This window comes from Haliotis asinina, chromosome 10 (genome assembly GCF_037392515.1).
Source record: "Haliotis asinina isolate JCU_RB_2024 chromosome 10, JCU_Hal_asi_v2, whole genome shotgun sequence".
Classification (NCBI taxonomy): domain Eukaryota; kingdom Metazoa; phylum Mollusca; class Gastropoda; order Lepetellida; family Haliotidae; genus Haliotis; species Haliotis asinina.
The window spans coordinates 22,644,477-22,667,567 of NC_090289.1; the positions used below are offsets into that span (position 1 = coordinate 22,644,477).

The 23,091-nt window shown below is 42.0% G+C and overlaps 1 protein-coding gene across 6 annotated transcripts in view; it reads right to left on the reverse strand.

Moving 5' to 3' along the window:
* Positions 1–23,091, reverse strand: part of LOC137297690 (epidermal growth factor receptor-like) — a 172,124-nt gene that overhangs the window by 8,415 nt on the left and 140,618 nt on the right. For 5 of the 6 annotated variants that reach the window (XM_067829608.1, XM_067829609.1, XM_067829610.1 and 2 more), the window contains exons 12-26: positions 20,090–20,250; positions 19,449–19,620; positions 19,087–19,338; positions 13,713–13,858; positions 13,203–13,368; positions 12,981–13,094; positions 12,529–12,810; positions 12,268–12,331; positions 11,466–11,557; positions 11,000–11,075; positions 10,703–10,849; positions 4,281–4,378; positions 3,280–3,387; positions 844–993; positions 495–699 (exon numbers count right to left, since the gene is read on the reverse strand). In XM_067829608.1, the coding sequence (XP_067685709.1) occupies positions 495–699; positions 844–993; positions 3,280–3,387; positions 4,281–4,378; positions 10,703–10,849; positions 11,000–11,075; positions 11,466–11,557; positions 12,268–12,331; positions 12,529–12,810; positions 12,981–13,094; positions 13,203–13,368; positions 13,713–13,858; positions 19,087–19,338; positions 19,449–19,620; positions 20,090–20,250 (2,233 nt within the window). The remainder of the gene's footprint in view (positions 1–494; positions 700–843; positions 994–3,279; positions 3,388–4,280; positions 4,379–10,702; positions 10,850–10,999; positions 11,076–11,465; positions 11,558–12,267; positions 12,332–12,528; positions 12,811–12,980; positions 13,095–13,202; positions 13,369–13,712; positions 13,859–19,086; positions 19,339–19,448; positions 19,621–20,089; positions 20,251–23,091) is intronic. The other variant, XM_067829611.1, reaches the window with a different exon arrangement.

The window sequence follows — 23,091 nt, forward strand, 5'->3', positions numbered from 1 at the left end:
AAGAGGCAAAGCTCCCATGGTCAAAGCTATGAACACCCAATGCCTTTCAGAAAGTGGCCCCATGTAACATATGTTTCCAAAACAAATAAGATGATGTTCTGATATATCTTAAAGCATATTCAGTTTACATTATTATTATTATAATTAACAATGATAAATATATATTTATATAGCGTGTATTTCCAGTTGGTTTAACTGCTTTAAATGCTTTTGGGTAATGAATTCTCCTGGTGAATATATACATCAGTTAGTCTATATAAACAGGGAGCTTGCAGTTCAGGAGTAACATGAGGTAAAGAGGTATGTTCCCAGGTGTGATTTGAATGTTTTTATGTTCTGAGAGGATTGTAATTCGAAAGGGAGAAAATTCCAGAGCCATGGAGCTACAATTTGGAAGCTGCAGTTTACAAAAGACACTAAATAACTGTTTGGTGGAGATAACATTTTCACAATCAAACAATATTAATGAAAACATCTTGATTCGGTACACAAACCTCTGTCCTTAAAGAAACGGACTGGATCTGAGCTGTAACGGGAATTAATACTGTTTTCTCTTCCTCTTGTTGGTGACAGTTGCTGCCTCATGTTTCGAGCTTCAGCTGCAGACTCAAGGTGAGCATAACGCTTCTCTCGCCAGGGTCTGATTCCTCCATCTTTAGGCTTGTGATCAAAGGCTGCAGCGCCCAGCAAAAGTGGGATCTAAACACAAGAAACCATTTCCATGGAAGCATATCCAGTAAAAACTAATTCTGTGAGCAACACATCTATCCTACTAATTCTTGATATATTCTGTTACCCCAAGAGGATACCATGACATGAGCTGTGTGAAGAAGTGGTCCTGACCTTTGTGTCCTCTGGGATCTGCTGTTGCTGTGGCTGGAGATAGTCATCTGCCTCCATCACCTCCTCAGGACCATCCACAGCCACACTCATGCTGCGGGCAAGGTCATGTTTGTCATAGGAGTGACTGGGTAGTCGCAGCAGCTTGTCTCCCTGGAAGAGAACACCATCAACATTACCAGCATCTAACCGCATCCTGATGATGTTAACACAGAAATATTTACTCCTAAAACATATATGCAGTATATATTCAGACTCAATGACCATTGTTTATTCTTCACAAATGTTTATGCAAGAAATTGCTGCCATTTAATATTAACATGTCTTCATAGACCAGCAACAGTAACTGGTGTAAACACTTCATTAATACAGTGAACAGTGTGAAGAAGACTGGTCAGATTTACATTGACTCTGTTCCTGTTAACATCACAAATGGGTTAACTATCCAGTAAGGGGCGAGTGTAAGCAATTTGGTTTAGGTTTGAAACAAAAGAAAAATGCAAATAATTGCAAATCAGATCAAATAATCTCAAAAACAAATATTAATGGGCACAACCAACTACATATTTGAAACACTACAAAGAGCTGATCATAATCACGCAAGGACATTCATAAAACACAAAAACAAAACAACATGCAAAATGCACAAGGTGTGAAAAAAAACTAAACTGCCTAATTTGCCAGGATTACATAGTTGTAAAAAATATTCCATAAAACATAGTTTAGTGCACTAGTGTTATCAGTGTAAAGATTCTGAAAGTGTCCTTGTAATGCAATCGTTTAACTACCATCTACAATGGGCATATTCTGTGGTCACAAAAACAGCCATCACACTCAAGGTAAACTACACCTGTTATTATTTAAGTGTCTTGTGCAACCTAAGACGCTCTGTCAACAGTCATGGTGAATAGATCTGTATAGGATCATGGGTACATAGACATGGTGAATGGATATGTACAGGATAATGGGTACATAGCCATAGTGAATGAATCTAAACAGGATCATGGGTATACAGCCATGGTGAATAGATCTGTACAGGATCATGGGTATATAGCCATGGTGAATAGATCTGTACAGGATCATCCAAACATGGCCATTATGAATGAATCTGAACATGCACATGGGTACATAGCAATGGGGAAAAGATCTGTACAGGATCATGACTGGACCTACTTAGGACCAAACTTATATGAGCATCAAGTAATTCCTTAAATAACATTATAATTAGGTGGACATGGTGAAGGAATCATGTATTCAAAGAAATCATAGAACCAAACAGAACCATGTAAATGCAGACATTGTGAATGGGCCAGTACATTACAATGCATTCCAAGGCAAATCAGTCATCTATACTGAACAATGTATAAATAGACATAGTGATCATATAGTAGTGGTGCTGGTATGTGGTCCTCAGAGCTCAGGTCATGTATCACTTGAAGTTAAACGTCAAGCTCTGGGAGTCCTTGGATTGGTGACTGTGTCTGGCAGCAAGACTTCTGAGAGTTTCCAGGACTTCAGTCGTGCCCCACAACGAAGGACATGTGATACATGTGGTCTCATCTTAGGCATGCAAGTTTCTTCAAAAGATAAGTACTGAAATATGTCCATGTGTAGATTAATTGTCCTGTGTCCACAGGCAGTAGGATGGACTATCTTGTAGAGACTGGTTGCCCTATATCTACAAGCAGAAGGAACTTCTTTGTGTAGACTGGTTGTCCAGTGTCTACCGGCAGTAGGAAGGACTTCCTGGTGTAGATTGGTTGTCCTATGTAGACAAGCAGTAGGAGGGACTACTGTGTGGATTGGTTGCTCTATAATTACCTGCAGTAGCAGGGACTTCCTGTTGCAGACTGGTTGTTCTGTGTCTACCTACAGTAGCAGATTGGTTATCCTGTGTATACAAGCAGTAGGAGGGACTACCTTGTACAGATTGGTTGTCCCGTGTCTACATGTGTGGGTCTAATACATGCACATCCTTGTGTGCTGATATCATAAGGGGATGTTTACCCATTGCTTGCAGCCAAGTTGAGTGTTTCTAATGATAGGTGAAGTATAGGTAGGAAACCAACAGTGATGTTTACATGGTATCATCTACCCAGTCCAAAGCATGCTGGTTAGCGTTACATCAGTCATGCTCTACATTGGACACTGAGAACCAGGCACATTATCCATCACATCTTCTTTCCATGTAGCATTGTAAATGTCTCACTAAAAGTGTCTAATAGAATAAAAGGTAAAACACTTATTTTGTATTGTTATTGTCAAAGTCATGCATGAAACATGTTTTCTCCTTAGTTTTCCAAGAATTGATATTTATCAAATAACAATGCATGGGTGGAAGGCCCAGTCCATGATGTACAGCTACTACACAAACAAGACGGACACCATGCAAAATGCAGTATCAGGGACACGTTTAGTCTACTGCGTGCACGATTCTACCTGATACAAAAGTGGCTGGTTACTAACGTCACAGCTATCAGGGCCTGCGATCATGTCAATCTCTGTGACCACATTTGTCTGGTCAGGGAATTTCTTCAACACATCACCCTGTTGTCACAAACATCCACACAGTCAGCATCAAGGCATTCACAATATTACCCGCTTTAAGCATACATAAAACTCTATTGTACAGAAATCTTCACTAACATGTACTTCAGAAAAAATGGACTGGATTCCCCTTTTTAAAAGAGAAGCTTTCATAATTTCATTTTCATGCAGATATTTTTCATGCGAAAATAAAAGCCTGTACAATAAAAAAGTAACCGATTCTGAAAGGAGGTGGCTTCAATAACTTCTGTCAAGAAACTCTTGTCCTTTAGGGTGCTTTCTGGTAATTTGCATTTTTCAAGGGTAGAACACTGACAACCAACACTTGACAACATGGTACTTGGGGGTGTTATTTTAATAAAGTATTGAATGCAAATTTTTCAAAAACAGAAGCACTTTACTACAAACAGAAAATAAAAAAGCATTTGGAATAATGAATTCAACCCAGTGGTAGGAAGCAGAAGAAAAATGTTATTTACATCTTTGGTCCATAACAGAGGCTTATGAAGGAAACATTAACTGATGATAATTCTGCACAGAATACATTGTTATTTTAAACAAGCAGAGCACTATATACATGTATTTTGTTCCATTACGGCAAATCTATTAATTACACAGCCACATCCATTCTAATTTCTTCAAACTCAAACCTTTCAAATCAATAACTAACAAAAAAAAGATATAACAAAACAGACATTAACACTCCTTATAAATGCAGTAGAATACAGTAACAATGTTCAGCTAGTTAGAATCCACAAAAATAGCAACATGTATAGGTTTCAGATTATTAATGGTGCAGTTACTGGAAGTATCAGATAGTAAATCTGATGAGAACCTTATCTCTGTTCCCAGCAGCAACCGAATGTAGCCAATTACAGATTTCGTTAACTTACCTGTATAACAAGATAACGTCCAGGATCCCGTGCCATCTTGGCAAACTCCTCTGCCAATTCTTTGAAGGATGGGCGACTGTCTGCATCTAACATCCAACCTTAAGAATAAAACAAGTTTAAGAAATCAAATCAATTTAATAGTGACTGATCGAGAGAATAGGGGCAAGCCAGTATTTCCAGCCCTGCATTTCATTCATGTGATATGATTATGTGAGACAGCTGAAGCAGAACACAATGGACAAACAGAATAAAATGGAATTCAAAGTAACAGACAGTAGTTTCTGTCAGTGTAAGCTCAGCATGTTGATCACCATACTGCTTGCTTATTTCCAGTCTGCCTGTTGTGACAGGGCTGTATTCTTGCCATACCCTGAGTTGGTCTGTCACAGTAACCTTATGAGAGATAATACAGTCAAGTGACATCCACTTAGAGGTTTCAAATTAACTACTGTAGACCTAGATCTTCCCTGTGATTGTGATGTCACAAGCATTGAGACGTCATGGCACAGTTATAACGTCACAGGGGCACAGTTTATTTATTGTAAGTCTCGGTGGCTGAGCAGTCTAGGCGGCTGACTTTACGTGCTGGTGATTAGGTGCCTGACTGTGGGTGTGGGTTCAAATCCCAGATGGGACTCAACCAATAAAGTACTAGAATTTGTACTTCACTAAAAAAGTGAACTCCCAAATGTGTCATATCTTTTATCATAGTACAGTTAGAAATAGACAAAAAAAAATGTTTATCTCTACAATTTATATGGCTGATATGTGGAAAATGTAATTTTCTGAATAAAATTGGTATTTTATACTTATCCAGACTCAAGCTAATTGCTTATCTCCTCTTCCCTGTCGAAGGTAGTGGAACACCTGAAATCCCTTGTAGTTCCCGCCTAATAAGAAGTGGACATAAAATACACTCACCCATGTGTAGCCTCCCTTTTCCTGCGCCTAGGTCATGTGACCGGCCATGCTTATTACTCTCTCCTTGTACATCGCCCAACACGCGAATATAGGAATTCAGCATGCCTGTGCAGGGCGGCTGGGAGGGCTTTTGTCATGAGTCAGGATAAGTATAAAATATCAATTTTATTCAGAAAATTACATATTTTTCCTTATCCTGACTCATGCTAACTGCTTACAGAATCCGACGGAAATGGCCATGGGTCAGGCCACGCTGGATTCTGCTGGCTGTCAAAATTATGTCCAGTAATTTCTCCCCCCAAAACGGAACTTGTAACGGCAATAATATGGTCCTGCTCTTCTAATATTCATTGTAGATTCTGGTGGGATCACATCCAGTGGAATTTATCTTCAGCCGAAGGTTTCGCTGACTGGAATGTGAGACATTAAAAGTAACTAGCATCCTGCTAGTTTCTGATGCAACTAATTGTCGAGATATGGTAATCAAGACTATTTGCGACCCTTCTTCATGTCCAAGTATCTTCATTACAAGTACAGGGTCATAATCACACATGCTCGTCTGTTTAAGACGTGTGCATGGAATTTCCACCATTATACTCCGCAAAGCTTCTGGCTTCCACAAGTCACATGATGAAACGGGTGAGTGAACTCAATGCCTTCAGGGAACTGTTAGTTGCTGAGCAACGACAAGAGGCCCAAACTGATGAATGCCAGAGACGTCCTCCGTGGCTATGTCTCATAGGTAGTGGTTGGCAAACACTGTGTTTGACTTCCAAAAGCAGCCCTCCATTATAGTTGATAGCGAGCAGTTCACATGTAGCGCTCGTGTAGAGACCAAGGCTCTGAATTCATGTGGGTTGGCATTCTCTTCCCACAGAGGTTACTTGTCATATCTTCCTACAAACCTCTGTTCTAATACGGCCATATTTTACAGTTCTCATAAAATCCGCTAGCAGCAAAAAATGGCAGCAGATTTAACTCCCTTTTTTCTGTCCAATCAAAATACATGTTACATCGACTTAGATTCAACTTGACAAATGCAAGCAATGTGGAAAAACAAATATGACATGACTGAGTTCTGTCTAGAAGAAACATTTGAGTATTGCCGTCGGGAAGAGGTTCTAGTTTTCACGATGCATCCGGAAATTACCGAGATCTTGCGAACGATCACTTTTGAAACAAGGTCACTGTCTGCACTACTAAATCTGATTGCCTCCAATCACGAGTCTTGAATACTCGCACCACGAAAGGGTCGTATTAGAAGGTTATGTAGGAAGATGTGACAAGTAGCCACTGTGGGAAGAGAATGGTGGGTTGGAGGCTCGCGGAGGTTCCAGTCCTGCTGCTTTATTGGCTCTCAATATAACAGCTCTGATCCACACTGAGACATTGTTGCGGGATACTTCCGTAAGTGTCTCAGTAGATATAGGGATAAACAGGCGCTTGAAACTTTGCCTTCTAGACTTGGTTGCAATGTATATCTTCAATGCTCTGACTGGACATAATGATAAATCTTGAGTATCATGGGGTCCAGGGATTGAAGATAGCGCAAGTATGTGGAATTGTCTATCCGGTTGACCTGGCAGTTGATTTCTCGCAAGAAAATCCCATCGCAGACCCAGATGAGCTGTCTGATGATGACTTGCATCAAAACTCATGCAGTTGAAGTCCAGAGCATGAATTTCTGACATTCGTGCAGCTGTAGCTACAGCAAGTAAAAACAGCATCTTCTGAGTTAGCAGTTCAAATGAGGTCCGATCAAACGGCTCGTACGCATCACTTGTGAGATGTTGGAGTACGATGTTTAGATCCCATGCTGGAGCTCTAAATCTACATTGTGGATCTTCCAACTTGAAGGAGCATAACAAGGCAAGTAGCTTGGGTACTTTAGTCAATATCCTCAGTAGTGGCAAAATATTCTTCATGAATACGTCTACTAGTTATACTGATGTCAAGCATTTTGATCTGTATATGGCAAAGTGGAAGGTTAGTATTGAAACGTATTTAAGCTCTGCTCCAGAAAGGAATACTACTGCCAAATTCAGATGAAGCCAAACTTGTTGGAATGGAAGCACAAAAAACATTTTATTAAGAAATCCAACAGTACCAACAGATACCAATACACACCAGGGCCCACTTGCACAAAACGATCTTAGAGCTACAATTATTGTAAATACTTAAGATCCCAATCTTAGGCTTCGCCTACAATCGCCATCCACTTGCACAAAGCGATTGTAGGCTAAGATCATTGTAAGTTACAATCAAAACTTACAATTGGTCGGAACCAATTGTAAGGAGCTAAGATCATTGTAGTCAGTAGCAAAATGGCTTCCAAGTTGGTGTCAATTTCACGCAAATAATTAGCTTTACGTTCGGGGATTGCTTTCATATTGCATAAAACTGTATGATTCGCCATGACACTTCAGCGACACAGAGAATGCAACATCGATTTAACGTCAGAAATATCATTATTTGCGGTAGTGAACAACATCATTATCGAGTCGATATCATAGAGTACAATTCTCACCCAGTTCAGTGTTGAAAAACGTATGAACACCATACCTTTTACATAAACAAAAAAGGATAGTAGATCTAACGAAAGGGGTCTTCGTATGATTAGCAGTGGCCATGACCTTTTCAATAACTCAAGGGCAGCTAATTTTAGTTTTTACGCAAGATGGGAGTGGTTTCCCTTTGAAGATTATGCATGCCCAAATACAATGCATGTTCTGTAGTGACAGAACAGATATCCACATATTTCTTTTCGGTAAATGATTTTGTCTTAGTTTATCATTGAAATAATCTACAGTTGGATAAAGTACAAAAATATGTTTTTTTTCTACTTGTAAAAATTGAATCTGACGAGAGACAAGAGTTTTAATCTATGTATTTTAAATATAATACAAGTATTTTTCAAACGGAAAAATACACTAGCTTGGGTATGTGAATTTTTTTTTAACAAAGTGAAAAAATAATTATCAAGAATCACTCCCACAGTCATGTCACACTTTCATATCTTTACAAATCTAATGCTTGTGGGACATATATGGGATTTTACTCCAAATAACACCAATGCCAAACTATGTTCAACTGACAGTCACTGACAAATCATGGTACATTTAGGTGTTATGTCATAAGGAAATTTTATTTATGTGTAATCTTTTAATTTCATGATCATTAGGTCAATAACTCAAGACCCAATCTGTTAATGTATTTGTTTGTATTTCAATATTTGCATAAAACATGATATTTCTGTGGTTGCAGTATCACATGTTTAGTTCATAAAAAAATTAGAATGTAGAAAAATTAGAGAATAACCCCTGAGGTACGAGTGATTATACATGTTACCTTCTACGTTATCGCTTCCTTCAACGTTATTATTTACTTCAAAGATTTGTGGGTTGGGGTTGTTTGGGTTTTTCTTTTGTGTGTTTGTTTTTTTAGGTTTGTTGTCATGAAAAATCTGCAAGGTGCTCTAAATAAGGAATGTCATCTGTGTGCAGTAACCAGTTCCACGTTGTATTTGCGCAGCATGCTATGCGCAATTGAAGACAACTGTAGACAGGAGTTCAAGAAATTTCTACGTCCAACGTTGAAGAGTTCGATCTTAGTTAAGATTGCGATCTTAAATCCATGATGTCTTAAGATCGTCTTTGTGCAAATGGATTAGGGCAATTGTATGGTGATTTTTAAGTTGATTGTAGGGGCCTAAGATTGATTGTAAGATTGCTCTGTGCAAGCAGGCCCAGACCTCTCCTTGTGCGAAGTTTGATGAAGAAATAGTGAACAGTTTCAAGTTCTGCTCCAGATAAGAACACACCCACCAAATTCAAAGTCAAGCTCGTTGCCATGGAAACACAACAATATTTCATTCAGAATTCCAAAACTAATAAAAAGCACTAGTACACTACCAGACTTACCTATGTGTCAAATTTGGTTTAGAAATAGTGAATACTTTAAAAGTTCTGGTCCAGAAAAGAGCACATCTACCAAATTCAGTCAAAGTCAAGATCGTTGCCATTGAAATGCACAAAAAATATTTTATTCAGAAATCCCAAACTACCAAAAGGCACTAGTACACCAACAGACCTATCTGTTCCATGTTATGCAGTGTCCTATGAAATAAATGCACACGAATATTCTACGTTCATAAACGCAGTTCCTCCTCTTGAACGTTCCAAGTTTGAAGAAATAGTGAACAATTTTGAAGTTTTGGTCCAGGAAAGAGCACACCCACCAAATTCAGTCAAACTTTTTGCCATGGAAATAAAAAATATTTTATTCAGAAATGCAAAACTACCAAAAGGCCCCAATTTACCAACAGATCTACCTATGTGCGAAATTTGGTGAAGAAATACTGAACAGTCTTAAAGTTCTGGTCCAGAAAAGACAAATGTGCACAGATGCATGCACACATGCACACATGCACACACGGATAGAACACATTTTAATACCCACTGCCAAACATGTTGCGGGGGACAAAAAAGGACACTACTGAGGAGAGATTAGTGCAGAATGAGCAATGCACTTTTTTTCAAAGTCCAAAGCGACTTATCTGGAACAGACCCTGGCCTTACAAGGGGTGTCCCAAAAGTGGTTGGCCTCACTATATTCTCAATGTCCAGTTTTAGAAAAGATCCCATTTTACATAGAAGGAATCATTAGCGAAGGCATGTCCAGAATTTCGCATGTGTTGTTAATGTGGTTAACAAGATATTTGTCATCAACACATTGGAGTGTAATATTTCTTTAAACATTGCAGAAAGTAAGAAACAATCTGTTATCTGGTATCTCTTGGATAATGGCATGTGCTCAAATAATATGATACAAAATAGGTTCAGTATTGCATGAATGACTTCACATCATAATCACCATTCAAAGATTTGGATTGCCTGATTTATATTCAGACAAGGCTGTTTTTAAAAGACACCCCCATTTTAATATTTCAAAAACATTTTGTCCAGACATTCAAGTTGGCACTGTTTACAAGAGCTGATATTTGGGTGACCCTTCAGTATTGAACCCTTGGCATTTTGCATGAATAACTGAAAAAATTAGAATATGTTATCTGCTTCTGATTACGTCATCTGAAAGTGGGGGTGGGTAGTGTTTCCAAAACAAGCTCTGTCAGTACACATCATAACGGGGAATCACTTTAACAAGTGACTGTAGTTTCAAATTGCATTTTCATGCACTTTAATATCTCCGTTTGATTCTAGAGGACTTCTGATTATCTCGAACACACTAAACATTTCTTTCACATTTTGTCTCTTGAAGTTAGTGATGCATTTATTGTTGATTTTGCATTTTCAGGGGTACCAAGATAAAAAGTCAAAACGGGATCATGAGGCTGGAACATGGCAAAAACAATTTGCTTGAGCTTGTCAGGTATTATGTAAAACACTACAACAAAAAAACGGTTGCATTTTTATAACTGTCCAGGTGAGGCCAATCACTTTTGGGACACCCCTTGTACAACAATGAATACCATCTTCACTCACATTTGATCATTATCATGTAGACATCGATTGTACAGATGGAAGGCTGTGGCAGTCGCTCTCCTTTCTCCAGCAGATCTGGCACATCTCGGGCTCGGATACTGTCATATGGCTTCTGACCATAGGTGAACAACTCCCACACTGTGACACCTACACAGAGACAGACTTGTTTTCAAGACATAACTCTCAGAGTAAGGATGGTAGATGTCTATATACTAGTAAGTCTTTGTAATGTTTCATCTACATGCTAGAAGTTGAAAACATTGCTTAGCATAATTTCTGGTATTTCCTGCAACTCACCATAGCTCCACACGTCACTCTTGTGTGTGAAGATGCGGTGTTGGATACACTCCAAGGCCAGCCACTTGATGGGCATCTACACAAACACATATGCAGCTCAAAAATCATGTGTCTCTCAACATTCAACATATCTCTAGCTCAAGAGAAAACATAATTTTCCATGTAATTCTATAGCAAACCTGACTGATGGATGTCCCCAATCCACTTAATTATTATGTATATGATATACTGTGTCTGATCTGACTGAGTTTCCATATTCCTGTCTGTCACTTCTGCAGATTGATCACATCAAACTCAAATGCTGGTGCGTAGAATATAAAACATGAAGCAGATACAGAAAATGTTCAGTAATGTGACAGAGAAGTTGGTAGTGTTGAAAAGTGCATGACTGCAGTGACCAGTCCCTAGCAACAGGGCTGACAGCCCCCCAGCTACAAGGCAGACAGTCCCTATCAACAAGGCTGACCTTTCCTCCTGCAGCATGGTACTCATCCTCATTGTAGTCCAGTAACTTGGCCAAACCAAAATCTGTAATCTTCACTTGCACTGGAGTTTGCACTGAAAAGGTAATAAGTAAAGTGTAATCGTTTCACAATGTTTTCAGAAGAAAATAGTTCTATTCATAATATGCCCCAAAACCAGTAGCTGCATGACGATATGGAAAAATCATTTAGTTATATTGTCTTTGTGGAGAAAAAAATGAACAATGTTACATGTGCATTTTTCTCCACAAGTGAACACCAATAACACATAACCTTAGTGTTCAGAACATAGGAAACCTTACATGCAGAAAGGTTTGAACTCGACCTTTTGACAGACAGTCACTCACAATCAGAATGTGTTTCCAAATGTGTATAGAGGATATTGTATGAGTGCCCATGTTACACTATGTTAATGACACAAGTGCCTCAATGTTGGTAATTCCCGAGTGAGAGCAAGGGATATACCAATATTTTAGCCCGATGTCATAAACATGGTATGATATGGTCACTCATATAATTAGGGGATAAATGTACTGTGTTTGATGAATTGGGGACATATACCTGTGGTTAGATAACTGCAAATATAGTAATACCTGCGACACGTAAGTGGAGCCAATATAACATTAAGGCAATTAAACCCAGATACTGGATAAAAAACTAAGAATAGCAATGAAGCAGTTCAGTTCAGTTCACAAAAGGTGAATGAAGTTGAAACATTATGCAACTTTCAAGAGTTAGATGTTTGTTAAAGGTGAAAGTATGACATCGTGAAGATGTGTAACTCACCAAGGACATTCCTTGCAGCCAGATCCCTGTGGACAATGCCACGGTCTTCAAGGTATGTCATTCCCTAGAAAACAAACCTCAGAGTTGAGTTTTCAGCTACAATAAAGATAAAACTGAACCCAGCTCAAAGAGAGACAGTGTATCAGTGTATATAAAACTGTTATGCTTTTTCAAATGAATGCATAATTCGATACATATTTACAGATGTCGCTGACTAATGCTGATGTTGATAGTGTCCTTCATCAGCTGTAAAGCACATACCCTAGCAATCTGGGTGCACCAGTTGAGCAGCACCTTGGAGCCAATGTGTTCCTTATTCTTCCTGACGTAGTCCAGCAGACATCCCAGAGGCATCAGCTGGGTAATGAGCATCATCTGAGCTGTCATGCAAACTGCCAGAATACGAACACAACATGGGTGTTCAACTGATGCCATTACCCGAGCCTCCTCCAAGAGTTCCTTGTTCTGGTTGGGTGTTCCTTCCTGCAGCACCTTGATGGCAACTGGTATCTTGACGTTTTCCCCCTCGGGGATCCAGAAACCCTGCAGTCCAGATGAGAAAGATTCACAAACACATGAATTATAATCACATGTACAAGTAGGGGCCATCTCAGCAGATACAAGCACAGTCCACACAGATACTAACCATTTCAAGTATATATGATACTATTTTCATGTTCCTAACATACCCTGTTGGGAAAGTGAAAGCATACCTTATATACTGTGCCAAAAGCTCCAGATCCAATGATGCCGCCACGTCTCAGTTCAGATTCTTTGATTAACCTCAGCTGTGCAAGGTCCGGCTTGGCATTTGTTGGTGTCAGGGGCTGAAATGTCATTAATTAATTCATTAATGCATTATATCTTTACATGAAAATACTCAGTATAAATGTGAGATGATAAAGTCAGCTAATACTGATGTGAGCATTTCCCACCTCGGTCTCGTCAAAGCCGGTCATCTTGGCTGTTAGGGCAGCAGTCTTCTCCTTGGACTTTGCCCTCTGGTTCCAGTTGTATGCCACACACACCAGTATGATGCCCACCACCATCACGCCACCAATTACAGCACCCGCAATTATACCAATCTTTTTCTTTTCTTCTCTGGAAGGACAGAAAAATTTTATCCTTCAAGTCATTCTTTCAGGTTATATGCCCACAGCAATGACTGAAGCTAAGCAAGTACATTCATTCACATCAGCTGAGCTACATAAACAGCCACCAAACCCTGTGCTGAAATACTGTAAGAATTTAAGACAGGTAGTTCTATTGCTGATAATGTCACAGAAAAGGTGTGGAATGACAAGCATAAGCAGACCAAACTCCACCGTATGTGTCCAAAACGTTACCATGATAAACTTGTATCATGAGCCATTGTGACTCAACTCAGATTTCAAACCGGCAAAACAGATTACTTGATTATACTGTCTACATTTATTGGCACTCACTCATCCTTCTTGCGGAACTTAGCAATAACTTCAGGATGTTTGGCATCAGCGCATACTGTCCTGGAAGGGTCAATAGTCTGCTTGTCAGTACTGTGGTCCATCACAGTGTAAGGTAGCTCTGCAGGACATTCGTGGGTACAGTTGAACTGAAGCAAAATACAAGCAATTGGAAATCACTTGGCTTTCAGTATATCCAGAAAGGGAGAAAATATTCGAACAAACCTGTAGAGGTTGCAGATTCTTTGAATAGAGTTCTCCATGGGGTACTTATAAGCATTTAAATGTTCCTTAAATTCTTGCGACAGTTGTAACCATATTTGGAATAAAAAATATGTACAAAACAAAAAACAAAGTTTTTGTCTTCTGAGACCACCCCTACTGGGCCCCCTGGACCCGTGATAGCCAAGAGCAGGTAACCCTAGGGCTACAGCCTCAAGCCAAACACTTCCATTCTGTAACAAGTAAAGACAGAATGTGGAGAGGCGGGTGGCCGTACCCCAAGGAGGACTCTATTCAAAGAATCTGCAACCTCTACAGGTTTGTTCGATTCTTTTTCATAGAGATCCTCCTGGGGTACTTATAAGTATAAGACAGACTCCTAAAGACTGATCTTAGGGAGAGGCATTTTGTCTGCCTATGAACCTGACACAAGATGATTTTTTTTGTTGAAAACAGGAGCCAGGACAGGCTCAGAGTACTGTCTCTCTGGCACTGACCAGGATAAAAGAAGGAAAGTGTATGTTAAAACACCATCACCAGTCTTATTGTTTCAGCTACATCGTCAATGATCTTCCGGTCAATTGCGAGGTTAGCTCAATCGGCTAGGGAGTTCGAACCCTGCCCCCTGGCGACTGACTGACCGAACCGAGCACTTCTAACTGGTAATGACGGATGAATATGCTTGGCCGGCTCCATATAGCCCCAGAACAGATCTCCTAAATGGGCAGGGCTGACAGATATGCACTAGAAGTCACCACGAGGTATACAACCTTTCAAGGTGTACCCCATACAAATGTTGACATGAAAGGCCAGCCTTGCCACCACCATAACAGCAAAACAACTGATCATTCTTGCGAATGTCCTTCGTTTGTTTGATATAAGACTTAAGGGTCTTACGGACATCTAAGACGTGAGCATGTAGAAGAGAGGTACCAGGCAGCGAAGACTGCATGAAAACAAGGAGCTCAATAGGCGCCGATACATGAAAGGTGCTATCTCTCTTAGGACGGTAAGTATCTGGCAATCTGATGCTCACTGTATCTTTGTGGAACACGGGCAATTCAGGGTTAGCGGACATAGCATGTATGTCGCCTACCCGTCTGCCAGAAGTTACCACCACAAGAAAAGCAGTCTTCTATGTCAACAGCTGGAGGGAAAGAGCCGACAGGTTATGAAACAGAGGACCGGACAACCAATCAAGAACGATTGGCAAGTCCCATGGGGGGCTGAACTACAGGGTGCTGCCCCTACAATGCACCATCGACAGGAATATGGAAGGTAGAAATTGCCATGGAGTATCCCCAGCGACTAGGCTGGCTTCCAGCTTAGACTGAAGAAACTCCAAAACAGATACTACATCTGCAGAAAAGGGATTGAAAATCCCCCTGTCGACACACCAGCGCGCACAACAGGACCATCTATCCTCGTATTGAACGTTTGACGAATCCCTCCGCGAAGCCAGAATTGTGTCTGCAACTGGTGCAGGAAATCTTCTCGCTTTGAGGCGATTCTGGACAGCAGCCAAGCCACCCACTCAATCCTGGGATTCGGGGGCGGTGCTCTGTTCTGGGATAGAAGGTCCGGTTGAAAGGAGGCTGAGACTGAAACCTGATGATTACTGGAAACCAGCTTTGGGTCAACCAAAGGGGTGCCAGAAGCACAAGTAGTCGAGCTGGTTGTACGGCCAGCTGCGAGAGGACTCGTGAGATCAGAGGAACTGGTAGGAATGCCCACAGAACTCTGTCTGTCCAATCGAGCAGAAAGGCGTCATTGGCTTTCGCCCTCGGATCCGGTATCCAGGAGCAAAACACAGGAATCTGATTCGTTGCTCCAGTGGCAAACAGATCTACCCGGAACGACCCGAACAACCGTGAAATAATCCCAAATATCCCCCGATGTACCATCCACTCGTGTGGGGCTAGTATATGATGTGAGAGCACGTCTGCACGAACATTGTCTATGCCCGGGAGATAGAAGGGTAACACTCGAATGTCGAACTGGTCGCACCACAGCAGAAACTGCCAAGCCTCCTGAAGGAGAAACAGAGACACTGTGCCACCTTGCTTCAGGATATACGTCATAGCGGTCTGGTTGTCTATCTCCAGACGAGCACTTGACCCCGTATTGACTCCACAAAGCTCTCGAACACCCGGTAGACTGCTTTCAATTCCAAAATATTGATGTGTAGGGTGATTTCCTGCTCGGACCAACGGCCCGAGACTGATAGTTTGCCCAGGACGCCCCCCTCCCCAGCCTGTGAGGGAAGCATCCATCTGAATCGAGAGGGAAGGCGTCAGGGTCTCTAAGGGGATCCCCCTGGACAAGTTCCCATCTTCTGTCCACCACCGCAGGTGAGGAATCAACCAATAGGGAGTCTCGAGAACTTTCTCATAGCTCGCCGAGTGGGACCACAACTGGGCTAGTGCCTGTTGAATGGGTCGCATCCTCAACCTCGCACGCCAGACCACGTCCACTCTAGCTGCCAAATTGCCTAGCAGATGAAGCCAAGTTCTTGCTGTGGTCATGGGGAGTCGAGGAACTGAGACACAGTCCTCTGGACTTTGACAATGCGGTCTGGGGCTAGGGAAACAATCCCCTGTGCCGTATCGAACCATGCTTCAAAGAATACCAGATCCTGCGTAGGGGTCGGGTCTGATTTCTTGAGATTGATGATCCAGCCGAACTTCAACAGGATGTCCATCACCTGATATGTGGCATCATGTGATAATAGGTGCCCTACAGCCCTCAAGAGCCTATCGTCCAGGTACAGATGACAACATCTGCCCTGTGAGCTGGAGTCAACATAAGTTTGGTGAACACCCTCGGTGCTGTGGAGATGCCGAAGGGCAGAACCCGAAACTGATAACACTTCGAACAAAAACCGAACGTATTTCTTGAACTCGGAGTGTAACGAGACATGGAGGTAAGCGTCCTTGAGATCAATTGACGTGAGCCAATCCCCTGTCTCTACGGAAGAGATCACTGAATGCAGGGTCTCCATCCTGAAGGACGGAACCTCTAAGACCTTGTTCAGCTCTCTGAGATTCAGAATGGGCCTGTCGTGGTCACAAGGAAGTATGTGGAATAAAACCTGTCTTCTTTTTGACCTTCCAGAGCCACCTCAATGACTGCCTTGTCCAGTAACGACTGGACCTCGGCACAGAGACCTCTGCTTTTTCCCAGGAGAACGGCACAGGCATGTGCTGAATCCCTGAGAAGCTCGGAGGGTCTCGCTTCCACTGTGGCATGTGGCCATCCCTGACTGGGGACAGGACCCAGGGATTTGAAGTACCTGCCTGCCATTCTGAAAGGAATAGTAACAGCCTGCTCCAAACTGGGACGAAGGCAATGTACCCCTACAGTCGGCAGGTCTCCGCCTGCTTGTGCGAGGGACACCGAGGGCTCTGGGGAGACGTTTAACGAGAAGCAGGGGCAGGCAGGTAAGCCGAAGCAAGAGTGGGAGGTCATTGGTGAAACGAGGAGGGTTGCTCTAACAAGGGCTTAGAGTCCTTGAAAGTGCTAACAGCCTCCGTGGCCTCCCGCACAACCTGCAAAGCCCCAGGGAAGAGGGAGGACCCCAGCATGTAGGGCAATGCGAGGAGTGTCTGCTGTCTAGCGGGAGAGTACCTGGCTACAGAAAGCCATAGTCGGCGCAAACCCATGAGGGCACCCATCATCTGACTGGCACAACACCTAATGCTGTCCCAAGCCAGATGAGAGTGTACATCAGTGAGCTGCCTCCCTGACACTGCCGGCGGAGAGTCATTGACAGTGCTCTCTTGGTCCATCATCTGACCTTGCAAGGCTGACAGGTACGCCAAATGGACCGCAACTCTCAGCTGCTGGGCCGCACACCTATAAGTTTCCTCGAAGGAACGACAGACGGACCTCAGCGCAGAAGCGGACACCGAGAAGGGAGGCAGCCACCAACCCTGCCTGGCCAAAGCAAAGGAAGAGGAGGACACGCACTCATCCACCACTGGTGGTTCAGATAGTGTATCCTCGTCCAGCTGGTACCGACGCTTGATCTCAGGGAGATTGAAGCGCCTGCGGGTTCCAGAAAGGAGAGGCTTCACAATCTCCGCGACAAGCGACGGAAGAATGTGCAGACGGGCATCGGCGACCTTGCTAGCCACGAAGGCCTCCCCAGGGAGCCTAAACTCCAAGGGGTCAGGCTCGGCGACGGGGATAGCCACCTAAGGCAGGACCTCAGTGATCTTCTCCCGCACCTGCCTCAGTGATGAGCCGAACGAGTATGGGACCTCCTTCTCAAACTCCTCCCTGCCCCCTTCCACCTCCATGTCAATCTCATTGCGCTCCTCAGACAGGGAACCATCACCATATATAGTGAACCTGTTGAGGGTGCAATGGAGGCCAAACACGAGGGAATCGAGGGACTAAGAAGAGCTGAGACACTCGGCTCACCCCTGCCGGAGTCTGAACCAGCTCGCCTGGGCACCTGAGAAGATCCCCCAAGCGGAGGATTTCCCGAAAGCCCAGGGCAAGGACGTAGCTGCAAGGCGCCCAGCGGCTGGGCAGCGCTAAGCTGCCTGCCCACTTGGGCACTAGGCGTGCTCGAGGAGAGGCCTGAGTCGCCGGCACCGGGCGTCTGCGCCCCGCTTGCCCCTTGGGTCAAGCCGGGGCTGTCTGCCCTTGGCATATCCGACAATATGGCCGACCCACTTGACGGTTGCCCTTAGGGAGGAGGGTTCCCCAGGGTGAAGACTGGGCCACGGCCTCCCCCAACCGAACCACCATGTCCACCCATGCATCTTATAAAGAAACAATACATACAGTTGAAGAGTCAGCGCTACTCATCTTAACTTGTCTTTGAGCAAGATTCCAGTGGAAACTGACAACACCTCTTAGCACGTCTGTACAGAAAAGGAAGTGTTTGGCTTGACAGTTATCTGCTCTTGGCTCTCACAGGTCCAGGGTGCCCAGTAGGGGTGGTCTCACAAGACAAAAACTTTGTTTTTTGTTTTGTACATATTTTTTGTTCCAAATATGGTTACAACTGTCGGAAGAATATAAGGAACATTTAAATGCTTATAAGTACCCCAAAGAGGATCTCTATGAAAAAGAATCTTTGTTCTACAAGACATAGGTTGTTGCAATTGTTTAGTTTCAATAAGTACCATATAGAAGAACATACCATTGATCCATCTTCATCAATGTAGATCTTGAGGTTGTTGCACGCTTGGCAGTTACCACTGGAGGGTCCGTAACATCCCCCACGGCACTCCTGATGACAGCTCTCACACTCCTTGGTCTGGTTGTCAGAGTAGGTGAAGGCTGGACAGTGCTCCACACACAGACCTTCACTGCGGTAGTAGGTGCAGTCTGTACAGTACTGCACCCCGGGGCCATCGCAGGTCAGACAACGCTTGTCACACACACGACACAGCTGCAACAGGATAACAGTGTTTAGTCTCTGTACGAGACAACCTGACTTGTAAGGACACAAGGTAAATAATTGCATGGGCAAAGATTATTTCATTCATTAAGCTATTTCACCTTTTTGCCTGCCAATGGTCCTTGGGCACTGCTCTTCTCAATACTCATATAATAGCCACGAGGACAGGAGATGGTGTCTTTTGGCAGGCAGTAGATATCACTGCCATTCGCTATTCCAACAATGCAGGTGTCACAGCCTCCAAAACCCACAGTCTCCATGTTACCTGAACATCTGGAAGAGAGTTCCAAAGTAACATGTAGTAGTAACAGTGACACAGCTAATGTACACTGACATGATACTAAACACTGTACAGTGTCTAACAGCCAGATATTGTACTGTATCTCTAACAATAAAGTCTTGGGGTCATATAACGTAGTCATAGCATTCACTACAATTACCACTCTGAAATATGTAAATGTTAAGGCATTCACTACAATTACCAATCTGAAATATGTAAATGTTAAGGCATTCACTACAATCATCACTCTGCATTCATGTATGCAGTTATAGCATTCACTAGAATTACCACTCTGACACTGTAATACATCTCTAACTCTTCACTGTTTCTGTAACACACCTGTACATCAATTTGTCTCCAAAACTTAAACACAAAGCAATTTACAGACAAACGTTGGCATGCTAACTTTAGATTGCTATCCTTTGGAATGTAAAAATGTTTGATGATGCATTGGTAACTAACCTTTCTTCACAATGAGGATGACACTTTTGGCAGACATTGTTATCTCCGGGGTACATGTTTGGGGGACATTCATCCAGACACACATTCTTCTTGGATGCAATGTCTTTTATTTCAACGTCAATGACAGTCAAGTTGCGACAGCTAGAGCATTCCCAGTTGTCCTAGATGAAACAAACAAACATACAATAGGCTATTTTTGAAATTTCTTTGGATACAGATTCATGTATAGTTAATCCTGTCCTAAACTTTGCAGTTGTGAAAAGAGAAAAATGAGTGAGTGAGTGAGTGACTTTAGTTTTACGCTGCACTCAGCAATATTCCAGCCATATGGCGGCGGTCTGTAAATCAACAACATGAGCATCGGTCTGCGCAGTTGGGAACCAATGACATGTGTCAACCAAGTCAGCGAGCCTGACCACCCGATCCCGTTAGTCGCCTCTTACGATAAGCATAGTCGCCTGTTATGGCAAGCATGGGTTGCTGAAGGCCTATTCTTTCCTGGGACCTTCACGGGTCAGAGAAAAGTGAAAGCAAATATAGATAATATGCTAATCTAAAAGAATTAAACACATTAACCACAAAATCAACTTTGAACATACTGTATATTACCATGTATAAGCCATAGTTTGTGGACAACAAGGATTGTCACTAAGTTGACATAATCCCCCACAGCATATTATCAAATCAAACTTAAAAAAGAAATGAAAGTGAGGGTCACAGTTTATGATGAAGTTAAATGTCAACAAAAACATCACTCTCAAACTCTCTTGATATCTTGCACTGTAGTTGTTCAAACACAAAAATATTTTGAAGAGTCACTTAGACCTTGATCAGTGACCCTGAAAATTAACTGCAGGTCACTAGAATCAACTGGGCCCTGCACCTTCCCTAGACAAAGTTTGGTGAAGAAAATCCAGTGAAAGGTTCTTGAGATATTTACTGACAAGCTGAATGCTTCAGTTCCCTTGTGACCTTGAGATGAAGGTCAAGGTCACCAAACCTGACTGAGACATTTGTTTTACTGTGATAGAGCTAGATACCAAATATGAAAAGAATCTAGTCAAAGGTTCTTAACTCATTAAGGCTGAGAGATGCGTATAAGCGGCATATTAATTAGCTTCTCACAGGGAGAGCCGCGTAAGGGCAGTAATAAAAAGCACCGCTTATTCAACGAGAGCCGCACATGGTCGTCAGCAGAAGGCACCTCTCATTCAGCAAGAGACTCACATGTGCATTTCACATTTCAAATTCGTACTGTACCTATTATTTCAATCAATTTAGTAGTATTGATCAAAGATTAGCTTTTCTTACGAGAGAGGTTACTTTCTGTGTTAATCAGAAGAAGTATAAAGTGTTTTGATAACAATTGCTAGCAATGTCATGGGCTTGTACTGGTGAACACAAGTTTGAAAGAAAGGGAATTATGAGATGGTGTTACAGCAGGTAAGTGTTTGGTCCTCGTCACTGGGAGTGAATACTAAAATACTATTTTTGCAAATTGATTGAAGTAACGGTGACAAGGTGACAAGACCTTCCTCTAAATTAAATCATTCATTCATTTGTTATAATAGTTTATATAATAAATCGTAGACATAAATAGCAATACTGTATTTCACCCATGGTCGTATAGATTTGAAATAAACCAAGTTACTAATTTAGACCTAACTCGACTCGGGATATATATGTACATAATACATATTACACATAACCATACAAAGCTAACTGAAGCAATTTGTTCAAGCTGTTGAAAGTTTCATGTTGATTTGAAATGTGATTTTTCAATGCAATTTACATAAGCATTGTGTAAGAAACGTTTGTATTTGATCTCTGTATTTATCTTATCCAGTGTAATGATCACATGTATCAGATCCATTGTCAATAATAGGAGGATGATATATCAGTTACGGAATTGATACACATGTGTATAATCATTCAGTCAGACAATAGTAATCAGATATTTGAACACCTCTTTCAACCTCGAAATAACAGCCTCTGGCAGAAGGCATGTCCAGGTAAAGTTTTGTCCTGTGACAAGTGTAAAACAAACAACCTGTTTTATGGAGTCATGCCCATTATCAATCTTCTGTACCTCGTTTGCATTCAAAACAAATATGGCTAGATCGATTGGTCAACGATCTAGCCAATAATCAATCTGTATCCAAGATGTCTACTGACCAAACGTTCCAAAAGTCTACAAAAGAAAGTATAATAAAATTACGTAAAACGTTACCTATATGAAATGTATTCATGCCTGCATTGTTTCAACATATATCTTTACGACGCAATTGAAAAATTAAACAATCCGGACTTGCTCATGTGACGAGACAGTTTCCTGTAATCTCCGAAACCTGCCAGGGATATCAAGCGTGAATAGCTCTAATTAGTCTTGCCACAGTCAACCAGGCAATCAGCACAGGGTTCCAGGTGTTGAGCAGCGAAGTGGCTCTTGAGCTTAAGGAGTTAAGATATTCCAATCTGTATGATTGTACAGACGGACAGAGTCTGATACTAAATACTAAATAATAGCAGTTTGCAAAAGGGCTTATCTATGGGATACAATTTCATGAAAGTGAACCCATCTAAGACCTAGGTGTACAGCCAAATGGCCACATTTTTCAAATCTTCTATGGTCGAAATCTAAGGCATGGACTTCAGACACCCTGGCTGCAGTTGCTAAGGTGAGAAGGAAGATTGTTTTCTGAGTGAGCAACTCAACAGATGTCTGTTCAAAAGTACATAATCGTCACTGATGAAATGGAGTAATGCGACATTAAGATCCCATGCAGGTGCTCAAAACTTCTGCTGTTGATCTTCTAACTTGATGATCTCAAAAACGCAACTAATTTGGAAGCCTTCATCTTTATGGAGATGACCAAACTAAATGCTGCCAAATATGTTGACAGTGTAGAACCTTTCTGGCATCTAGTATACCTCAAATGTCATAAGTAGTCTGCTACTTGTGGGTGACTTGCTCTTCTGGTCGTAAACCCCTTGCGAGTAAC